Source organism: Hemitrygon akajei, chromosome 18, assembly GCF_048418815.1.
Source record: "Hemitrygon akajei chromosome 18, sHemAka1.3, whole genome shotgun sequence".
Classification (NCBI taxonomy): domain Eukaryota; kingdom Metazoa; phylum Chordata; class Chondrichthyes; order Myliobatiformes; family Dasyatidae; genus Hemitrygon; species Hemitrygon akajei.
In genome coordinates, this window is record NC_133141.1 from 31,853,104 (window position 1) to 31,869,983 (window position 16,880).

Here is a 16,880-nt window from a genome sequence, read left to right on the forward strand (position 1 = left end):
CTGCTGTGGTATTTTCCTCTGCTAGGTTTAACCCCACTACAGTATCCAAAGTGGTATATCTGCTGTTGAGGGAAAAGGCTACAGGGTTATGCTACATTGGCTACCTATTACCTTTCTCCCTCCTGATGGCCACCCAGTTACCTGTGTCCTGCACCATGGGTGTAACTACCTCCCTGTATGTCCTGTTTATGAAACTTCAGCCTCCTGAATGATCTGAATTATCTAGTCCCAGCTCCAACTCCTTAATATGGTCTATTAGAAGCTACAGCTGGATGCACTTCTTGTACGTGTTGTCGTCATGGACATTGGAGATCTCTCTGCCTTCCCACATCCCGTAAGAGAAGCATTTCACTATCCTGCCTGGTATCCCCATTGATCTAAATGTAAAATAAAAAGAAAGAAAGAATAAATAACAAAGAAATCTACCTGTGGCCTCTGCCTCTCCTTGCTGAAGCCTTAAAGAGCCAAAGCCTCAACTCTTCACTCTAATTCTGGCTCACTCACACAATGGCCATTCTCACAAAGACAATTCCACTTAAAATTAACTTCTTTTTATTGGTCCTTGCCAAGTGCTTAACCACAATTTGAGATTTGAAGTCATGACAGGAGTCAGACAAGGCTGTGTGATGTCAGCGATATTGTTTAATGTGATAATTGGATTATGAAGCAAACAACGAAAAACAAGCAGAGGGACATTAGATGGACTCTATTCTCTACTTTGGAAGAAGATTCAGTGGATGACCTCGTATTACTAACACATATATAGCAGCACATTCAAGGGAAAACTCGGCGCCTGTGTACTTTTGATGGACAGTTTGGACTCTGAGACAACTAGAGAAAGACTGAGACCATTACCCTCAATATAGAGTATCCTCCTCCCATCAAGGCATATGGTGTCTCCTTACCCACCACCGACTGGCAGATTCATCTACCTGGGCAGCATCATTTGGCAGGATGGTGGGACTAAGGACAGCATCCAGTACAGACTCAGTAAAGCTAGAAACATCTCAGCAACATATGGGGATTGACCAAGTACAGCGTCCACACCAAGATGACACTTAGCACAGCTATGTTCTGTCCACACTCTTGTACGGGTCAAAATACTTACATATGACAGAGAATGATCTTGCCAAGCTGTCATAATTCTAAACCATGAGACTTCGCAAGTTCCTCTCTATTTTCTGGCCAAGAAAGATTTCCAACCACGCCCTACTCCATCATGTCATCAAGAGGACAAGGCTACCATCATCATGAGGGAACGTTGGAGATGGATTGGGTACGTGATGAGAAGAGAGGCCAAATACTTCATCAAGACATCATTTCATTGAACCCCTGAAGGGCGGAGGAAACGCAGGAGATCAAAGACAACTTGGCGCCGTACAGTAGAGGCAGAAATGAGAACCCTGAACCACACCTGGGGCACAATAGAGAAGATGGACTAGGATTGACAGAGATAGAGGACCTTCTTTGCTGCCCTAAATGCCAGCAGCGTAACAGGCAGTAGCTAACTGGTCAAGCGCTTAAATGTGCGCAATCCAATGTCTCCTCAGACACTGTGGTGCACAAAACGTGCTGACTGCCCCTGCTCGCTTCTTTTAAGCTCTCTCTCCTTCTATGCAATCCAATGTCTCCTCGAGAAGTGTAGCGTGCAAAAATGTGCTCACTGACCACGGATTACTTTAAACGCTCCCTCCCTCTATGCAATCTAGTGTCTGCTTGGGAACTGTTGCGCGCAAAATGTGCCGACTGTCTTCACTCGCTTCTTTTAAGCTCTCTCTCCTTATATGCAATCCAATGTCTCTTCGAGAACTGTGGTGCGCAAAATGTGCAGATTGCTCCAGTTCGCTTCTTTTAAACTAACTCCTTCTATGCAGTCCAATGTTTGATCAGGAACTGTGGTGCGCGCAAAAAAATGCATCTGCTGCACCCAGATTCTTTTAAACGCAATTTAATATCTCCCTGGGAAATGGGCCGCACAAAATGTGCCGATTCTCTCCGCTCGCTGCTTTTAAACTCTCTCTCCCTTTACACAATTCAATGTCTCTTAGGAACTGTGCCACGCAAGATATGCCAACTGTACCCGTTCGCTTCTTTTAAACTCGCTCTCTCTCCCTCTGCGCAATCGAATGTCTCCTCGGGAACTGTGGCGCGCAAAATGTGCCGACTGACCGCGCTCGCTTCATTTAAACTGTCTCTCTCAATGCAATTCAACGTCTCCTCGGGAACTGTGGTGCGCAAACATGTGCCGCTGCCCCCGCTCTCTTCTGTTAAATGCTCCCTCCCTCTACGCAATCCTATGTCTCCTTGGAAATCTGCTGCGCAAAATGTGCCTATTACCCCTGGTCGTTTCTTTTAAACTCTCTCTCCACCTATGCAATCCAAAGTCTCCTCTGGAACTGCGGATCGCAAAAGGTGCCAACTGCCCCCGCTTGCTTCTTTTAAACTCTGTACTTCTACACAATCAAATGTCTCCTCTAGAATTGTGATGCGCAAGATGTGCTGAATGCCCCCCTCGTATATTTTAAACTCTTTCGCCCTCTACGCAATCCAATGTCTCCTTGGGAACTGTGGTGTGCAAAATGTGCCGACTGACCCGCTCTCGCTAATTCTGATTTGCTAGCGACGTTATTGAACAAGATACCAAGATGGCTTTAGAAGGACTGTGATAGGGTTAGGATGGGAGTTAATGGGATTAGGATGGGTCTTGATAGGATTAAGAAGGGCATGATGGAATTAGGAAGGGTATAATGGGATTAGGAAGGTTGTTGATGAGATTTGGGAAGGTGTGATGAGCCGTGAGGGTGCTGATGGGAGAGTGCTGATGGTATTTGGGAGGGTGCTGATTGAATATGGAGGATGTTGATGGGACTTGGGAGGCTCAAATGGGATTTGGGAGAGTGCTGATGGTATTTGGGAGGGTGCTGATTGAATTTTGAGGATGTTGATGGGATTTGGGAGTCTCTGTTGGGATTTGGGTGGGTGCTGATGAGATTTGGGAAGTTCTGATGGGATTTGAGAGGGTGCTGATGGATTAGGAAGGGTGTTGATGGTGTAGAGATGGGTTGTCATTCTTTTCAGTGGCAAATCAGATGGACATGGCGGAATCATAGAGAGAAAGAGTGGATGTCCCTCCTACAGAGAGTTGCTTGATAGGAAGTTGGAAAGAGATCCAGCAAGAGCTTTCAGAAGAACTGAAAGGGGAGCAGGGAGCACCAGGATGAGGAAACTTCCAGAAAGGACTTGGGGAGAAAGCGCGGGGCAGTGTGACTGGTGGCCATTCGGAGTTCTCTCACCCTCCACTCCTCTGCTCTATCAGCTTCTAGCTTCAACCCGTGGGGACAATGCCAAGATCCAGGAGGAGCTGGGGAGGTTGCAGGCTGAGAATGACAGCGCCAAGGAGGAGGTCAAAGAAGTTCTCCAGGCTCTGGAGGAGCTAGCTGTAAACTATGACCAGAAGACCCTGGAAGTGGAGGAGATGTCCAAGCAGAATGGACTATTGGCAGATGAGCTGACCAAAAAGATGGTGTGTAGCGCCTTCTCCCCACCAGCCAATATCCTTTTGTGTACCCTGGGAAATGTCGGGGGATTGAGTGGGGCAGTCCAACCCTCCTCAAACTTCCTCAATATTCTGAGATTGTAAGGAGAGGGGAGGGATCACTCTTGGTCTCTCCATTTCTGGTTCCACTTTTGTCAGCTCTCCCTATGCTTGCCCCTCCCTCTTTCTAAATCCCCACCCTCTTCTATCCCACCATCCTTTTTGTCATCCCTCCCCCTCATCTCACGTGTTTCCTCCTCTTTCCTCTCCCTTTGTTCTTGTCTTCCCTCCCTCTTTCTGAACCCCCTTTCCCCTTCTCTCCCACACCCCTTCTTACTTTTCCCTCACACTCTCCCTTTCCCTCTTTTCCCCTTTCCCTCCCCCCTCGTGTCCCCTTTACCTCTTCCTTGTCTCTCTCTCTCTTTTGCCCCCTCATTCTTCATCTTTGTTGCTCTCATCAGCCCCTCCCATCTCTCCTTCTCTCTATCTGTCTATCTTTTTATCTATCACTGACTCTCTCTATCTGTCACTCTCTCCTTCTACCTGTCCTATCTCTAACTTTCTATTTCCCCCTTTGTCTCTATCGATCTTTTTCTCTCTTTCCTCTCTCTCTGTCTTCGTCTATCTGTGTCTCTCTAATTCGGCCCCCTCTCTCTATCTCTTTTTCCCTCTCTTTCATTATCCATGTCTACTTCTTTATCTCTCCCTCTCTCTACCTATCTATTTCTCCATCTCACCCTTTCCCTCTATTTAACTATCTCTCCCTCACTTTCTTTCTCTCTATCCATCTCTCTCTCTCTCTCTCATGTATCTCTCTACCTCACACATACTCTCCTGCTTCTTCGGAGGCATTCTCATTGGGACAAAGGGAGGGGAGACTTGGACCAACGTGAGCACGATGAAGGATTCCTTCCTGGGAGTGTTGCGTGAATCTGTGAGGTAAGTGTAACCCAGCACACAGAGTTATCTAGCTTCAACCTTGGAGAGTATAAGCTCCATCCTGAACAGAGTGCTCCGAAGCCCAGGAAGGGAGTGAACTGGGGTCAGTACTCTGGTTTATATTTGGAGTTACTCAATGCATTGGAACCAATAACTAGGAGCGAATGACCAGGTTTTTCCGAGGCTCCCTATGAGGGTGTTATGTAACTGTGGATGTCAAGGAGATAGTCCCAGAGCGGGACAGAATAGAAACAGGTCCTTTGGCCCAACACCTCTATGCCAAAACCAATCCCAGTTGCCCCCATTCAGACTCTGTCCTGATACCCCCTGCCTGTTTAAGTCTCTGTCTAAATGCCCTCGAACACAGTGAGTGTCTCTGATTCCACCTCCTCCTCTGGCAGCACCTTCCAGATATCACCCATTCTCTGTGTGGAGAAACTTGTCTCTCAGGTCCCCTTTAAATGTCCTCCCTCTCACCTTAAACCTACCCCCTTTTATTTCTGATACCCATATCTTTGGGGAAATTGATCCTGACTGTCCACTCCATCTTTGCTTCCTTATATACTTATAACAGCCTCCTTCACTGAAGGGAAAGCAAGCCATTTCTAACCAATCTCTCCCTATAACTGAAGCCCTCAAATCCAGGCAACATCCTAGTGGATCTTCTCAACACTCTCTGTGTAAAAAAAAAACTTACCCCTCAAATTTATTTTCAGAGTCCTTCAACCCAACTGACCCATGCCAACCAAGATTCCCATCCACTTGCATTTGTCCCATGTGCCTCTAAACCTTTCCTATCCATGTACCCATCCAGGTGTATTTTAAATGCTGTTAATGTACCTGCCTCAACCATTTCCTCTGGCAGATCGTTCCATACATTCACCACCCTCTGGGTGAAGAAACTGTCCTTCAGGTTCCTTTGTAAATCTTTTCCATTTCTCCTTAAACCTGTGCCCTCGAGTTTTTAGTTCCCTTTTCCCGGGAAAAGGGCTGTGTGCATCCACCCTATCTGTGTCCAACATTTTTATTTAGAACAGGCCCTTCCGGCCCAATGAGCCACACTGCCCAGCAACACACCTATTTAACCCTAGACTAATCGCAGGACAATTTAGCATGATCTTTGGACTGTGGGATGAAATCCACAGGGTTCACAAGGAGAATGTGTACAAACTCTGAACTCCAGAACACCCCACGCTGCAAAAGCATGCTAACCGCTACACGACTGTGGCACCCATGATTTTACATTCCACTGTAAGATCACCTTCAGCCTCCTACACTCCAAAGAATAAAGCCCCGACTTGCCCAACCCCTTTCAGTCCCTGGACTCCAGGCAACATCCTTGTGAATCTCCTCTGCACGCTTTGCAGGTTAATGACATCTTTTCTGTAGCAGGGCGACCAAAACTGATCACAATACTCTGGGTGCGACCTCACCAGCATCTTATACAATGGCACATAAGATAAACACTACATCCTCTAGTTCCCGATTCCCATTCCGTGGGAGAATACTGTGCGCATTCACCCTACCCACGCCCCTCATGCATAACAGTTTTGCGAGACTTTGATCACTTTGCACTAAAGCTGAATGCTCTTTCTCTGTGCTTGTAAAAATGATGTACAATTTGAGTCCATATGAATGTTGTCTCTGATGCTGTTGCAAGCACGGTATGTTTCTCAATGCATCTGTGCACACATGCACTTGTGCAAACTGAGCATCCATTTAGTGAGGGTTTGAATATAACATCAAGGACTTATTGCTGAGGCTTTACAAGGCATTGGGCAGACCATATCTGCAGTATTGTGAGCTGTTTTGGGCCCCATATCTAAGAAAGGATGTGCTGGTGTTGGAGAGGGTTCAGAGGATCTTTACGAGAATGAAATGGTTAGTGTTTGATGGCTCTGACTGTGCACTCACTGGAATTCAGAAGAATGGAAGGGGAGGGGAGGGGAGGGGGGGAAGATCTCATTGAAACCCATCAAATACTGAAAGGCCAAGATAGAGTGGATGTGCAGAGGATGTTTCTGAAAGTGAGGGAGTCTAGGACCAGAGAATAGAGGGGGGTGTCCATTTAGAACGGAGGTGAGGAGAAATGTCTTTAGCCAGAGGGTGGTGAATCTGTGGAATTCTTTGCCACATACAGTTATCTAGGCCAAGTCATTTGGTATAATTAAGGCAGAGGATGATAGTTCTTGATTAGTAAGGACATCAAAGGTTACGGGAAGAAGGCGAGTGATTGGAGTTGAGAGGAAATGGTTAAATGGCAGTTTAGACTTGATGGGCCAAATGGCCTGATTCTGCTCTTATGACTCACGGTTGTACGGTTTCACAATAAACACAACTTTGACTTTGTACAATTCTATAATTCTCTATAAGGTCACCCCTCAGCCTCCTATCACAGCCTGCTCAACCTCTCCCAATCACTCAGGCCCTAAAGGTCCCAGAAAACAAGCAGATCCCAGAATATCAGAGTAAATTCATTTCACCTCTCCCCCAAGTACTGGCAAAGCAAACACCACTGCCATCCCCTACAGAGTCAAAGAATACCACAGCACATAGAGTACCGAGGTACATTAACAAAGTGAAAGAGGGGACTGAGTGTGGTGTATCTAAGTTTGCTGATGACACAAAATTGAGTGGAAAAGCTAATTGTGCAGAGGATGTGGGGAGTCTGCAGAGAGATATAGATAGGTTAAGTGAGTGGGCAAGGGTCCGGGAGATGGAGTACAATGTTGGTAAATGCCAGGTCATCCACTTTGGAAGGGAAAAGAGAAGGTCAAATTGTTAAAGGAGAAAGATTGTTTCCCTGCTGTTTGATTGTATTCAGAAGGAAACCCCACAAGCTCCCCTGTAACTTTGACAGCCTTAACTGTCCAACCTTGTGTTGCCCCTTTACAGGAAGGGTGTGGAGGCTTTGGAGAGGATGCAGAAGAGGTTTCCCAGGATACTCCTGGATTAGAAGGCATATACTAGGAGAGGCTGGACAAACTTGGGTTGTTTTCTCTGGAGCAGCAAAAGTTGAAGGGAGATAGAGGATGGTGAGATTATGAGAGACATAAGGTGGAGAGTCAGAATCTTTCTCTCTATGTTAGTCATATCAGAAACAAGAGATATTAAGTTTAAAGTGAGAGGAAAGAGGTTTAAAGAGGACCTGAGGGGGGTAAGGTTATCTGTGGGTAAGTTTATCTGTCTATCTGAGGGTAGACAGTCAGTATCTTTTTCCCAGGGTGGAAACATCTAATACCAGAGAGCATGTATTTACGGTAAGAGAGGAAATGTTCAAATGTGTGGGGCAAGTTTTTTTTACACAGAGAGCAGTGGGTGCCTGGAAAGCACTGCGAGGGGTAGGGGTGGAGGCATATATGATAGAGGTGCTTTAGAGACTCTTAAGCAAGCACACGGATATGAAGAGAATGGAGGGATATGGACATCTTGTAGGTAGAAGGGATTCATTTAGTTAATTTACATGCACTGCACTTTTTCCACAGCTGAGACACGTGGCGAGAGTGGATATCGGACCACTGGAAAACGATGCTAGGGAGGTAGTAATGGGGGACAAGGAAATGGCAGATGGACTGAATAAGTATATTGCATCAGTCTTCACTGTGGAAGACACTAGCGGTATGCCGGACGTTTGAGAGTGTCACAGGGCAGAAGTGGGTGAAGTTGTCATTTCTAGGGAGAAGGTTCTTGGGAAACTGAAAGGTCTTATAAGTCACCTGGACCAGATGGTCTACACCCCAGGATTCTGAAAGAAGTGGTTGAAGAGACTGTGGAGGCATTAGTAATGAACTTTCAAGAATCACTAGATTCTGGAATAGTTCTGCAGGACTGAAAAATTGCAAATATCACTCCACTCTTCAAGAAGGGAGAGAGGCAGAAGAAAAGAAATTATGGGCCAGTTAGTCTGACCTCAGTGGTTGGGAAGTTGTTTGAAGTCAATTATTATTTTTTAAAAATATTTTTTATTAGTTTTTCAAAACATTTTACAAAATTAAAAACCCCAAATCCCAATGAGGAGCATTAATACAGTGCAAGATTAAGCATACAATAACAATATGCTACAAAGGAAGAGAATTTAACAAAAAAGCACCTAAATTAAAGACAAGTGAGCTTAATGTCCTCCTCAAGCCCCACAACACAAGAAAAAAACAACAATAACTCCAGACCAACCACCACACAATATAGAGAGTATAAGTCAGGACAGTCAAACTCCCAGACTGTGAATACACTTAGCAACAGAGGATAATAATGCCTACTACCAGAAAAAAAAGGGAGCTGAAAGCAAGGGACCGAAAAGAAGAGAAAAAAAAAAGAAAAAAAAACCCTAGTCAAGAGGAAGGTTATGAAAGTACTCGATAAAAGGTCCCCAGACCTTATGGAACTTTAGATCCGAATTAAGAACTGAATAATGAATTTTTTCGAGGTCCAAGCAGGCCATAATGTCGTTAAGGCATTGCGCATGAGTGGGCGGGGCAACATCTCTCCATCTAAGGAGGATCAAGCGTCTCGCCAGGAGAGAGGCAAAGGATAGTATTCGGCATTTGGTCGGACCCAGACATAAATCTGTCTCGCCCCAAAAACCGAACAGAGCAATTAAGGGGTTAGGTTCTAGGTGCTGATTCAGAATACCCGATAATGTAGTGAAGACATCTTTCCAGAATTTCTCCAAGCTAGGACAGAACCAGTACATATGGATGAGAGAGGCCACGCCCCTCTTGCATTTATCACAGAGCGGACTAATGCCAGGGTAGAATCGAGATAGTTTAGATTTAGACATATGGGCTCTATGAACAATCTGAAACTGTAAAAGGCAATGGCGAGCACAAAGGGAGGGAAGTCAATTATTAAGGATGAGATTTTGAGGTACTTGGGAGAACCATGATAAAATAGGTCATAATCAGCATGGTTAAAATTGTACATTGTTACTACTTGACAAAGGAGAGACTGTCTAAAATGTTTGCTAATGTTGATAGTCAGTGTGACAGATGTAAAACCGAGACAGCCACATTGACGCATATGCTTTGGTCGTGTTCTGGACTGAAACATTTTTGGAAGTCTATTTTCTCTACAATTTCTAAAGTTTTAAAAATTAATTTACAACTTAATAAATTGACAGTTTTATTTGGTAAAATCCCTCAATATATTCATGGTATTTCTTCATCAGACCAACAAGTAATTGCATTTGTTACATTATTGGCCAGAAGGGCTATTTTGTTGAAATGGAAAGATGTTTCTGCTCCTACTTTGATACAATGGTTTTCTCAGGTGATGTTATGTCTTAGTTTGGAGAAAATCAGAAGTCAAACTTCCGATCCTTGATTTGATTTTGAGAAAAGGTGGGGTCCATTCGCCCGCTACTATCATCTGATTTGAGTTAATTAATATGGTTTCCTTCCAATTTTTCTTTAAGTGGATTTGAGTTGGCGGATTGATTTTTTTTTTACGGAAGCTTGTATGATGCTCCAGGGTTGTGCTCCCAATGGGGTTTTTTGTTTTTTTTAGTTAGTAGGGGTTCTTTTCTTTCCTTCTTTTTCTTTCAAAAAATATTCTTAACACTTTATTTTCTCTTATTATTATTGATATATTGCTTAGCTTTGTTAATTAGTTATTTGCTAATTTAATTCCTTATTGTATATAATGACATATTGACTTAATATATCTTTTTGTTAATCTTCAATAATAATTAATAAAAAAATTTAAAATGAAAATGAAAGGCTACATAAGGACTTAGACAGATTAGGAGAATGGGCAAAGAAGTGGTAGATGGAATACAGTATCAGGAAGGGTATGGCCATACACTTTGGTAGAAGAAATAAAAGTCTATACTATTTTCTAAATGAACAGAATAGTCAAAAATCTGAGGTGCAAAGGGGCTTGAGAGTCCTCGTGCAGGATTCCATAAAGGTTAATTTGCAGGTTGCGTTGGTGGTGATGAAAGCAAATGTGATTTAGTATGAATTTTGAGAGGTCTAGAATATAAGACCAAGGTTATAATGTTAAGGCTTTATAAGGCACTGTTGAGGTCCCACTTGGAGTATTGTGAGCAGTTTTGGGCCCGTTATCTAAGAAAGAAAGTGCTGACATTGAGAGGGTTCAAAGGAGGCTCACGAAAATGATTCCAGGATTGAAAAGCTTATTGTATGAGGAACGTTTGATGGCCCTGGGCCTGTATTCACTAGAATTCTGAAAAATGAGGGGCGACTTCATTGAAACCTATCAAATGGTGAAAGGCCACAATAAAGTGGATGTGGAGAGGATGTTTCCTCTGTTGGGAAAGTCTCAGAATAGATGAGCATCCTTTTAGAATGAAGATGAGGAGGAATTTCTTTAGCCAGAGAGCGGTGAATCTGTGGAATTCATTGTCACAGGCATCTGTGGAGGCCAAGTCATTGGAATATTTAAGACAGAGGTTGATAAATTCCTTATTAGTCAGGGCATGAAGGGATACAGGTGGAAGGCAGGAGATTGGGGCTGAGAGGGAAAATGGATCAGCCATGATGAAATGGTGGAGTGACTTGATGGGCCAAATGGCCTAATTCTGTTCCTATATCTTATGGTCATGTGGTATTCTGCATTCTGTTGTTGTTTTACCTTGTTCTACCTTGATGCACTGTGTAATGATTTGATCTGTATGAACAGTATGGAAAACAAACTTTTCAGTATGTTTGATGATGATAAACCAATACCAATACAACTGATGATGTGTCCCTCCCAAACCTCATCCTCTCCACAATCCCGGCCCCTCTCCCCACTGCACTGCAGGCAACACTGATTGGGTTGGAGGCAGAGTTGCGTCACACCCAGGAACTGAGCAACCACCAGAAGACGAGGGTGACAGAGGTCCTGAACAACCTCCTCAAGGACCTGGCTGACTTCAGCAACATCTTGGGCAATGGGGAGTGGAAAGTGGTGAGTGAGGTGGCAGGCACCTGGGGTAGAAATGGGGTTTACTGCCCAGACAAGTGTCTTCCCTTCACCGGGACAGAATATAGAGACCCCAACCCCCCACTTCCCCAAAACACACACACCTCACATCACCAGAAGTCTGGTGCCAGATTCAGAGCCCCAAAATACAGAGATGCCAAAACAACCCCCTCCCAAAAAAAAACAGACCTCACTTGATCAGGACCAAAAGGCTCAAAATACAGAGACATCAAAACACCCTCATAAATAGGGAGGGCATCCCAACACACCCGTAAGTAGAGATACTTCCCATGCTGGGAAACCCCATAAATGTCCCAACACTTTCATAATTGCAGAGACTACAGAACACCCCATTCACGCAGAGACACTTGCATTCATCCCACTCACATAAATAGAGAGACATGTCCACTTCTCCCCATGAATACAAACTCACACTCAGGCACCTTAAAAAAAACCTATTCTCAAGGACTCAATGCGAAAGCTCATGCACTCCTGAGGGATGTCCCGTTAAATACCAATACACACCCTGGGACCCCTGTAAATGCTAACACACTGCCCAGGACCCTCTGCAATGGCTGATACACTTCCCAGGATATCCTGTAAATAGACACACTCCTCGGGGACCCCCTATCAACACTGACACATTCTTCATGGGATTCTCTTGTAAATGCTGACACATTCCCTGGGAGTCCCCTATAAATGCCAACGCACTCAAGGGGTCCCATTGTGAGTACCGATACACTTCCTGGGACTCCCTGTAACTACCGATACTCTCCTCAGGACCCCCTGTAAATACTGACACACTCCCCAGGACCCTCTGCAATTGCTGATACATTTCCCAGGACCCCCTATCAATACTGGCACACTCTTCATGGGATTCTTCTGTAAATCAAATCAAGTTTAATTATCATTCAGACTATACATGGATACAGTTGAATGAGACAGCGCTCCTCCAGGGTCAAAGTGCACAGCATACATTCAAAATAGCGAAAGAGGAAAACAAACTCACATCATTATGCAAGAAAGCACAATGTATTGTCCAAGTCCCTGAGCAACATGCAAACTGATGGTACATCTCCTGGCAATCCTGCCTGTCATTCCACCGATCAAACAGTGGAGGGCAGCACTGACGAGAGAGGCCAGCTCCCTACCGAGCGCAAACTCGACGCTACACCGCCTTCAGTGTCGTCTCACCTGGATTGCAGAAGCAGGCCAGCCTGCTTAAGGCCTTGTCCTTGCTACAACCAAGGCCACACTGCTACCTCGCCACCTATCTCACCACCAAACAAGGGAAACAGACCTGCAGCATCTCACATTATCAAAGTCCAAAAGGGTCTTGCGATCGCGAGAGAAACGTCCAAGAGAGTTACTCACGGTTATACTGCACCTGCTTTTGTGCACTAACTCCGCTTTCTTCAAGTAGCAGGCAGCAACGGGGTCTATAACCAGGTGTGCTCCTTCTGGAACTTCTCCAGCCCATGCACTGGCTTCTTCTTCTCCCAGCCGACCACAGGCTTCTCCTTCTCCAGCCCGTCCACTGCTTTCACCTTCACCAGCCTGTCTGCTGGCTTCTTCTTCTCCCAGCCTAGCACCGGCCACCCCTTCTGAGAGGCCGCTGCATTCGAATGAACCGCCATCTTACCAGAAAAGTATGACACATTCTCTCTGGACCCCTATAAAACTTACACACTCTCCAGAACCCCCTGTAAATACTGACACACTCCCTGAGACCACTTGTAAATAACGACACTCTGCCAGGGGACCCTGTAAGTACCAACACACACACACACACACACACACACTCCTTAAATACTGAACCACTGCCCTGGACCCCCTGTAAATACCATCACACTCCCAGGACCCCCTGTAAATACTGACACACTCTCCAGAACCTCCTGTAAACACTCACACTCTCACTGAGTGTGGTAAACTGTGTATACCTGTCTGGACACGCCCCTCTGCTGACTGCTCCTGTGGCTCCTCCCATAGACCCCTGTATAAAGGTGATTGGAGGCACTGCTCCTCCCTCAGTCTCCGAGATGCCGTGCTCCCTTTTGCTGCTAATAAAAGCCTATCGTTCACGTCCCGTCTCTGAGAGTTATTGATGGTGCATCACTGAGCCACCCTGTAAATACTGACATACACCTCGGGAACCCCTGTAAATATTAGCACTGTGCCCAGGAACCACTGTAAGTACCAACACATGGTCCAGGACCTCCTGTAAATACAGACACACTCCACTGATCCAATAAACAGTGATTGGGAGGAACACAAAGTTCTGTCTCCTGTCCCTTGTCTAGCCTGTGGAGTTCAGTGGTGCCATTGAAGAGGAGTTTACTGTGACTCGACTCTACATCAGCAAGGTGAAATCTGAAGTGAAGATGCTCTTGAAGCGATGTCACCAACTGGAGAACAACCAGAGCGAGTGCAACAAGAAAATGGAGGAGAACACTCGAGAGCTGTCTGCCTGCCAACTCCTCATCTCACAGGTACTGATTGTGGAGGAGCCTAGCCAGCACAGGGGGGAGGGACGCTCACTCTGTGTCTGACCCTGAGAGTGTGTGATGGGACAGGGTGGAGGGAGATTCACTCTGTGTCTGACCCCGGGAGTGTGTGATGGGACAGTGTGGAGGGAGTTTCACTCTGTGTCTGACCCTGGGAGTGTGTGATGGCACAGTGTGGAGGGAGATTCACTCTCTGTCTGACCCTGAGAGTGTGTGATGGGACAGGGTGGAGGGAGATTCACTCTGTGTCTGACCCCGGGAGTGTGTGATGGGATGGTGTGGAGGGAGATTCACTCTGTGTCTGACCCTGGGAATGTGTGATGGGACAGGGTGGAGGGAGATTCACTCTGTGTCTGACCCCGGGAGTGTGTGATGGGACAGTGTGGAGGGAGTTTCACTCTGTGTCTGACCCCGGGAGTGTGTGATGGGATGGTGTGGAGGGAGATTCACTCTGTGTCTGACCCCGGGAGTGTGTGATGGGATGGTGTGGAGGGAGATTCACTCTCTGTCTGACCCCGGGAGTGGGTGATGGGACAGTGTGGAGGGAGATTCACTCTGTGTCTGACCCCGGGAGTGTGTGATGGGATGGTGTGGAGGGAGATTCACTCTCTGTCTGACCCTGGGAGTGGGTGATGGGACAGTGTGGAGGGAGATTCACTCTGTGTCTGACCCCGGGATTGTGTGATGGGACGGTGTGGAGGGAGTTTCACTCTGTGTCTGACCCCGGGAGTGTGTGATGGGACAGTGTGGAGGGAGATTCACTGTGTGTCTGACCCCGGGAGTGTGTGATGGGATGGTGTGGAGGGAGAGTCACTCTGTGTCTGACCCTGGGAGTGTGTGATGATATGCACCTCCACTATCAAAAGCATTTGGTTTCTTCTCTGCAGCTTCTGAAGTGTGGAGATTTGTGCTTGCATGGGAGTTTTGATTTGGAAATGGGGAAGTACCATTACCAGGGTATGAGGTGTCTGTGAGACCATACCTGGAATGGAACATGATGTTGTGCAAAAGTTTTTCTAATGCCATGATGAGACCACTCTCGGTTGGAGGAACAACACCTTATATTCCATCTGGGTAGCCTCCAACCTGATGGCATAAATATCAATTTCTCAAACTTCCAGTAATTTCTCCCCCCTCCTTTCTTTTCTCTTCCATTCTGGTTATCCTCTCAACCCTCCTCTTCTCCTCACCCATCCATCACCTCTCTCCTCCCTCCCTTTTTCCCATAGTCCACTCTCTTCTCCTGTTAGATTCCCTCTTCAGGTTTTTATGCCTTTCCCCATCACCTCCCAATTTCGCACTTCATCCCCCTCCCCCAACCCATCACCTACCCTCTCATCCTAGCTTCACCTGTCACTGGCCAGCCTGTACTTCTCACCTCCTCCTCCTCCTTTGTAATCTGGCTTCTTGCCTCTTCCTCTCCAGTCCTGATGTGGGTCTTGGCCTGAAACATCACCTCTTTATTCCCCTCCAGAGATGTTGCCTGACCTGCTGAAATCCTCAGCATTTTGTGTGTGTTGCTCTAGATTTCCAGCATCTGCAGAATCTATTTTAAAAGTTATTCATGACTCTTGTAAGAAAAAACACAATTAGAAGTGTAAACATAACTTCAACATATGCTCAGTGACAACTTTATTAGGTACACCTGCTCTTTAATGCAAATATCTAATCAGCCAATCATGGGAGCATAAAAGCACACAGACGTGATCAAGAGGGTTAGTTGTTGTTTATACCAAACATCAGAATGGGGGAGAAATGTGATCTAAGTGACTTGCCAGACAGGGTGGTTTGAGTATCCTGGAAACTGCTGATCTCCTGGGATTTTCATGCACAACTGTCTGTAGTGTTTACAGAGGATGGTATGATATACAAAAAGCATCCAGTGAGTGGCAGTTCTGTGAACAAAAATTGCCTTGTTATTGGGAGAGGTCAGAGGAGAATGGACAGACTGGTCCAAGCTGACAGAAAGGCAACAGTAACTCAAATAACCACGTGTTACAACAGTGGTAGGAGAGGAGCATCTCTGACTGCACGACACATCAAACCATGAAGTGGAGGGGCTATAGCAGCAGAAAACCACACCGGGTTCCACTCCTGTACCTAACAAAGTGGCCACTGGGTGTAAGTTATACACAATAATCTCTGTATATAAATTTAGCCTCCCCTCTATGGACTCAGTCTACACTTGGTAAAGCAGCCGACGTAATTGAAGACCCCACCTACTCCAGACACTCTCTCTTCTCCCCCCCAGATATAAAAGCCTGAAAGCACATACCACCAGGCAAAAGGACAGTTTCTACCCTGCTGATATCAGACTCTAGTCTATATGATAGGATGTACAGATCTCTTGTACAATAACGTGGAATCTGCACTTCATTCTACCTCCACATGGCCCTTGCACCTTACTGTTTGCCTACACTGCACTTTCTCTGTGACTGTGACACTTTATTATTCTGCATTCTGTTATTGTTTTACCTTATTCTACCTCGATGCACTGTGTAATGATCTGATCTGAATGAACAGTGTGTAAGACAGGCTTCTCACTGTATCTCAGTACATGTGACAATAATAAACCAATTCCAATTCCAATTTTTCAGCACGAGGCCAAGATCCACTCACTGACAGAGTACACTCAGAATGTGGAGCTGAAGAAACGACACTTGGAGGAAGCTTACGATGCACTCAATGAGGAGGTGTCCAAGCTGCAGACGCAAGGTAAACCCCCCCCTCCCAGTCCCAGTGTTAACTGGTGAGAGAGTATCTTCACATCCTCTGTCCCTGTGACCGTGGTGGGAGAGGTGACACAGCAAGCCTGGATTTGCTTCTGGTTTAACCACTATTTACCCTCCCCTGCAGATATGGTGAACAAAGAGGAGGAAGAGGCGGAGGACGGGAAATCGGGAGAAGAGAGAGGTGTGAAGGTGAGTAGGCAGGGGCAGGAGGAGGCCGTGCGCTCCTGAGAGCCAACACACTTCCTC

The 16,880-nt window shown here is 45.9% G+C and overlaps 1 protein-coding gene across 2 annotated transcripts in view; it reads left to right on the forward strand.

The window, feature by feature from the left end:
• kif5ab (kinesin family member 5A, b) overlaps positions 1-16,880 on the forward strand; it is an 88,803-nt gene that overhangs the window by 47,005 nt on the left and 24,918 nt on the right. For both annotated transcript variants that reach the window (XM_073071241.1, XM_073071243.1), the window contains exons 14-18: positions 3,317-3,523; positions 11,237-11,383; positions 13,699-13,887; positions 16,500-16,617; positions 16,759-16,823. In XM_073071241.1, coding sequence (XP_072927342.1) covers positions 3,317-3,523; positions 11,237-11,383; positions 13,699-13,887; positions 16,500-16,617; positions 16,759-16,823 — 726 coding nt within the window. The remainder of the gene's footprint in view (positions 1-3,316; positions 3,524-11,236; positions 11,384-13,698; positions 13,888-16,499; positions 16,618-16,758; positions 16,824-16,880) is intronic.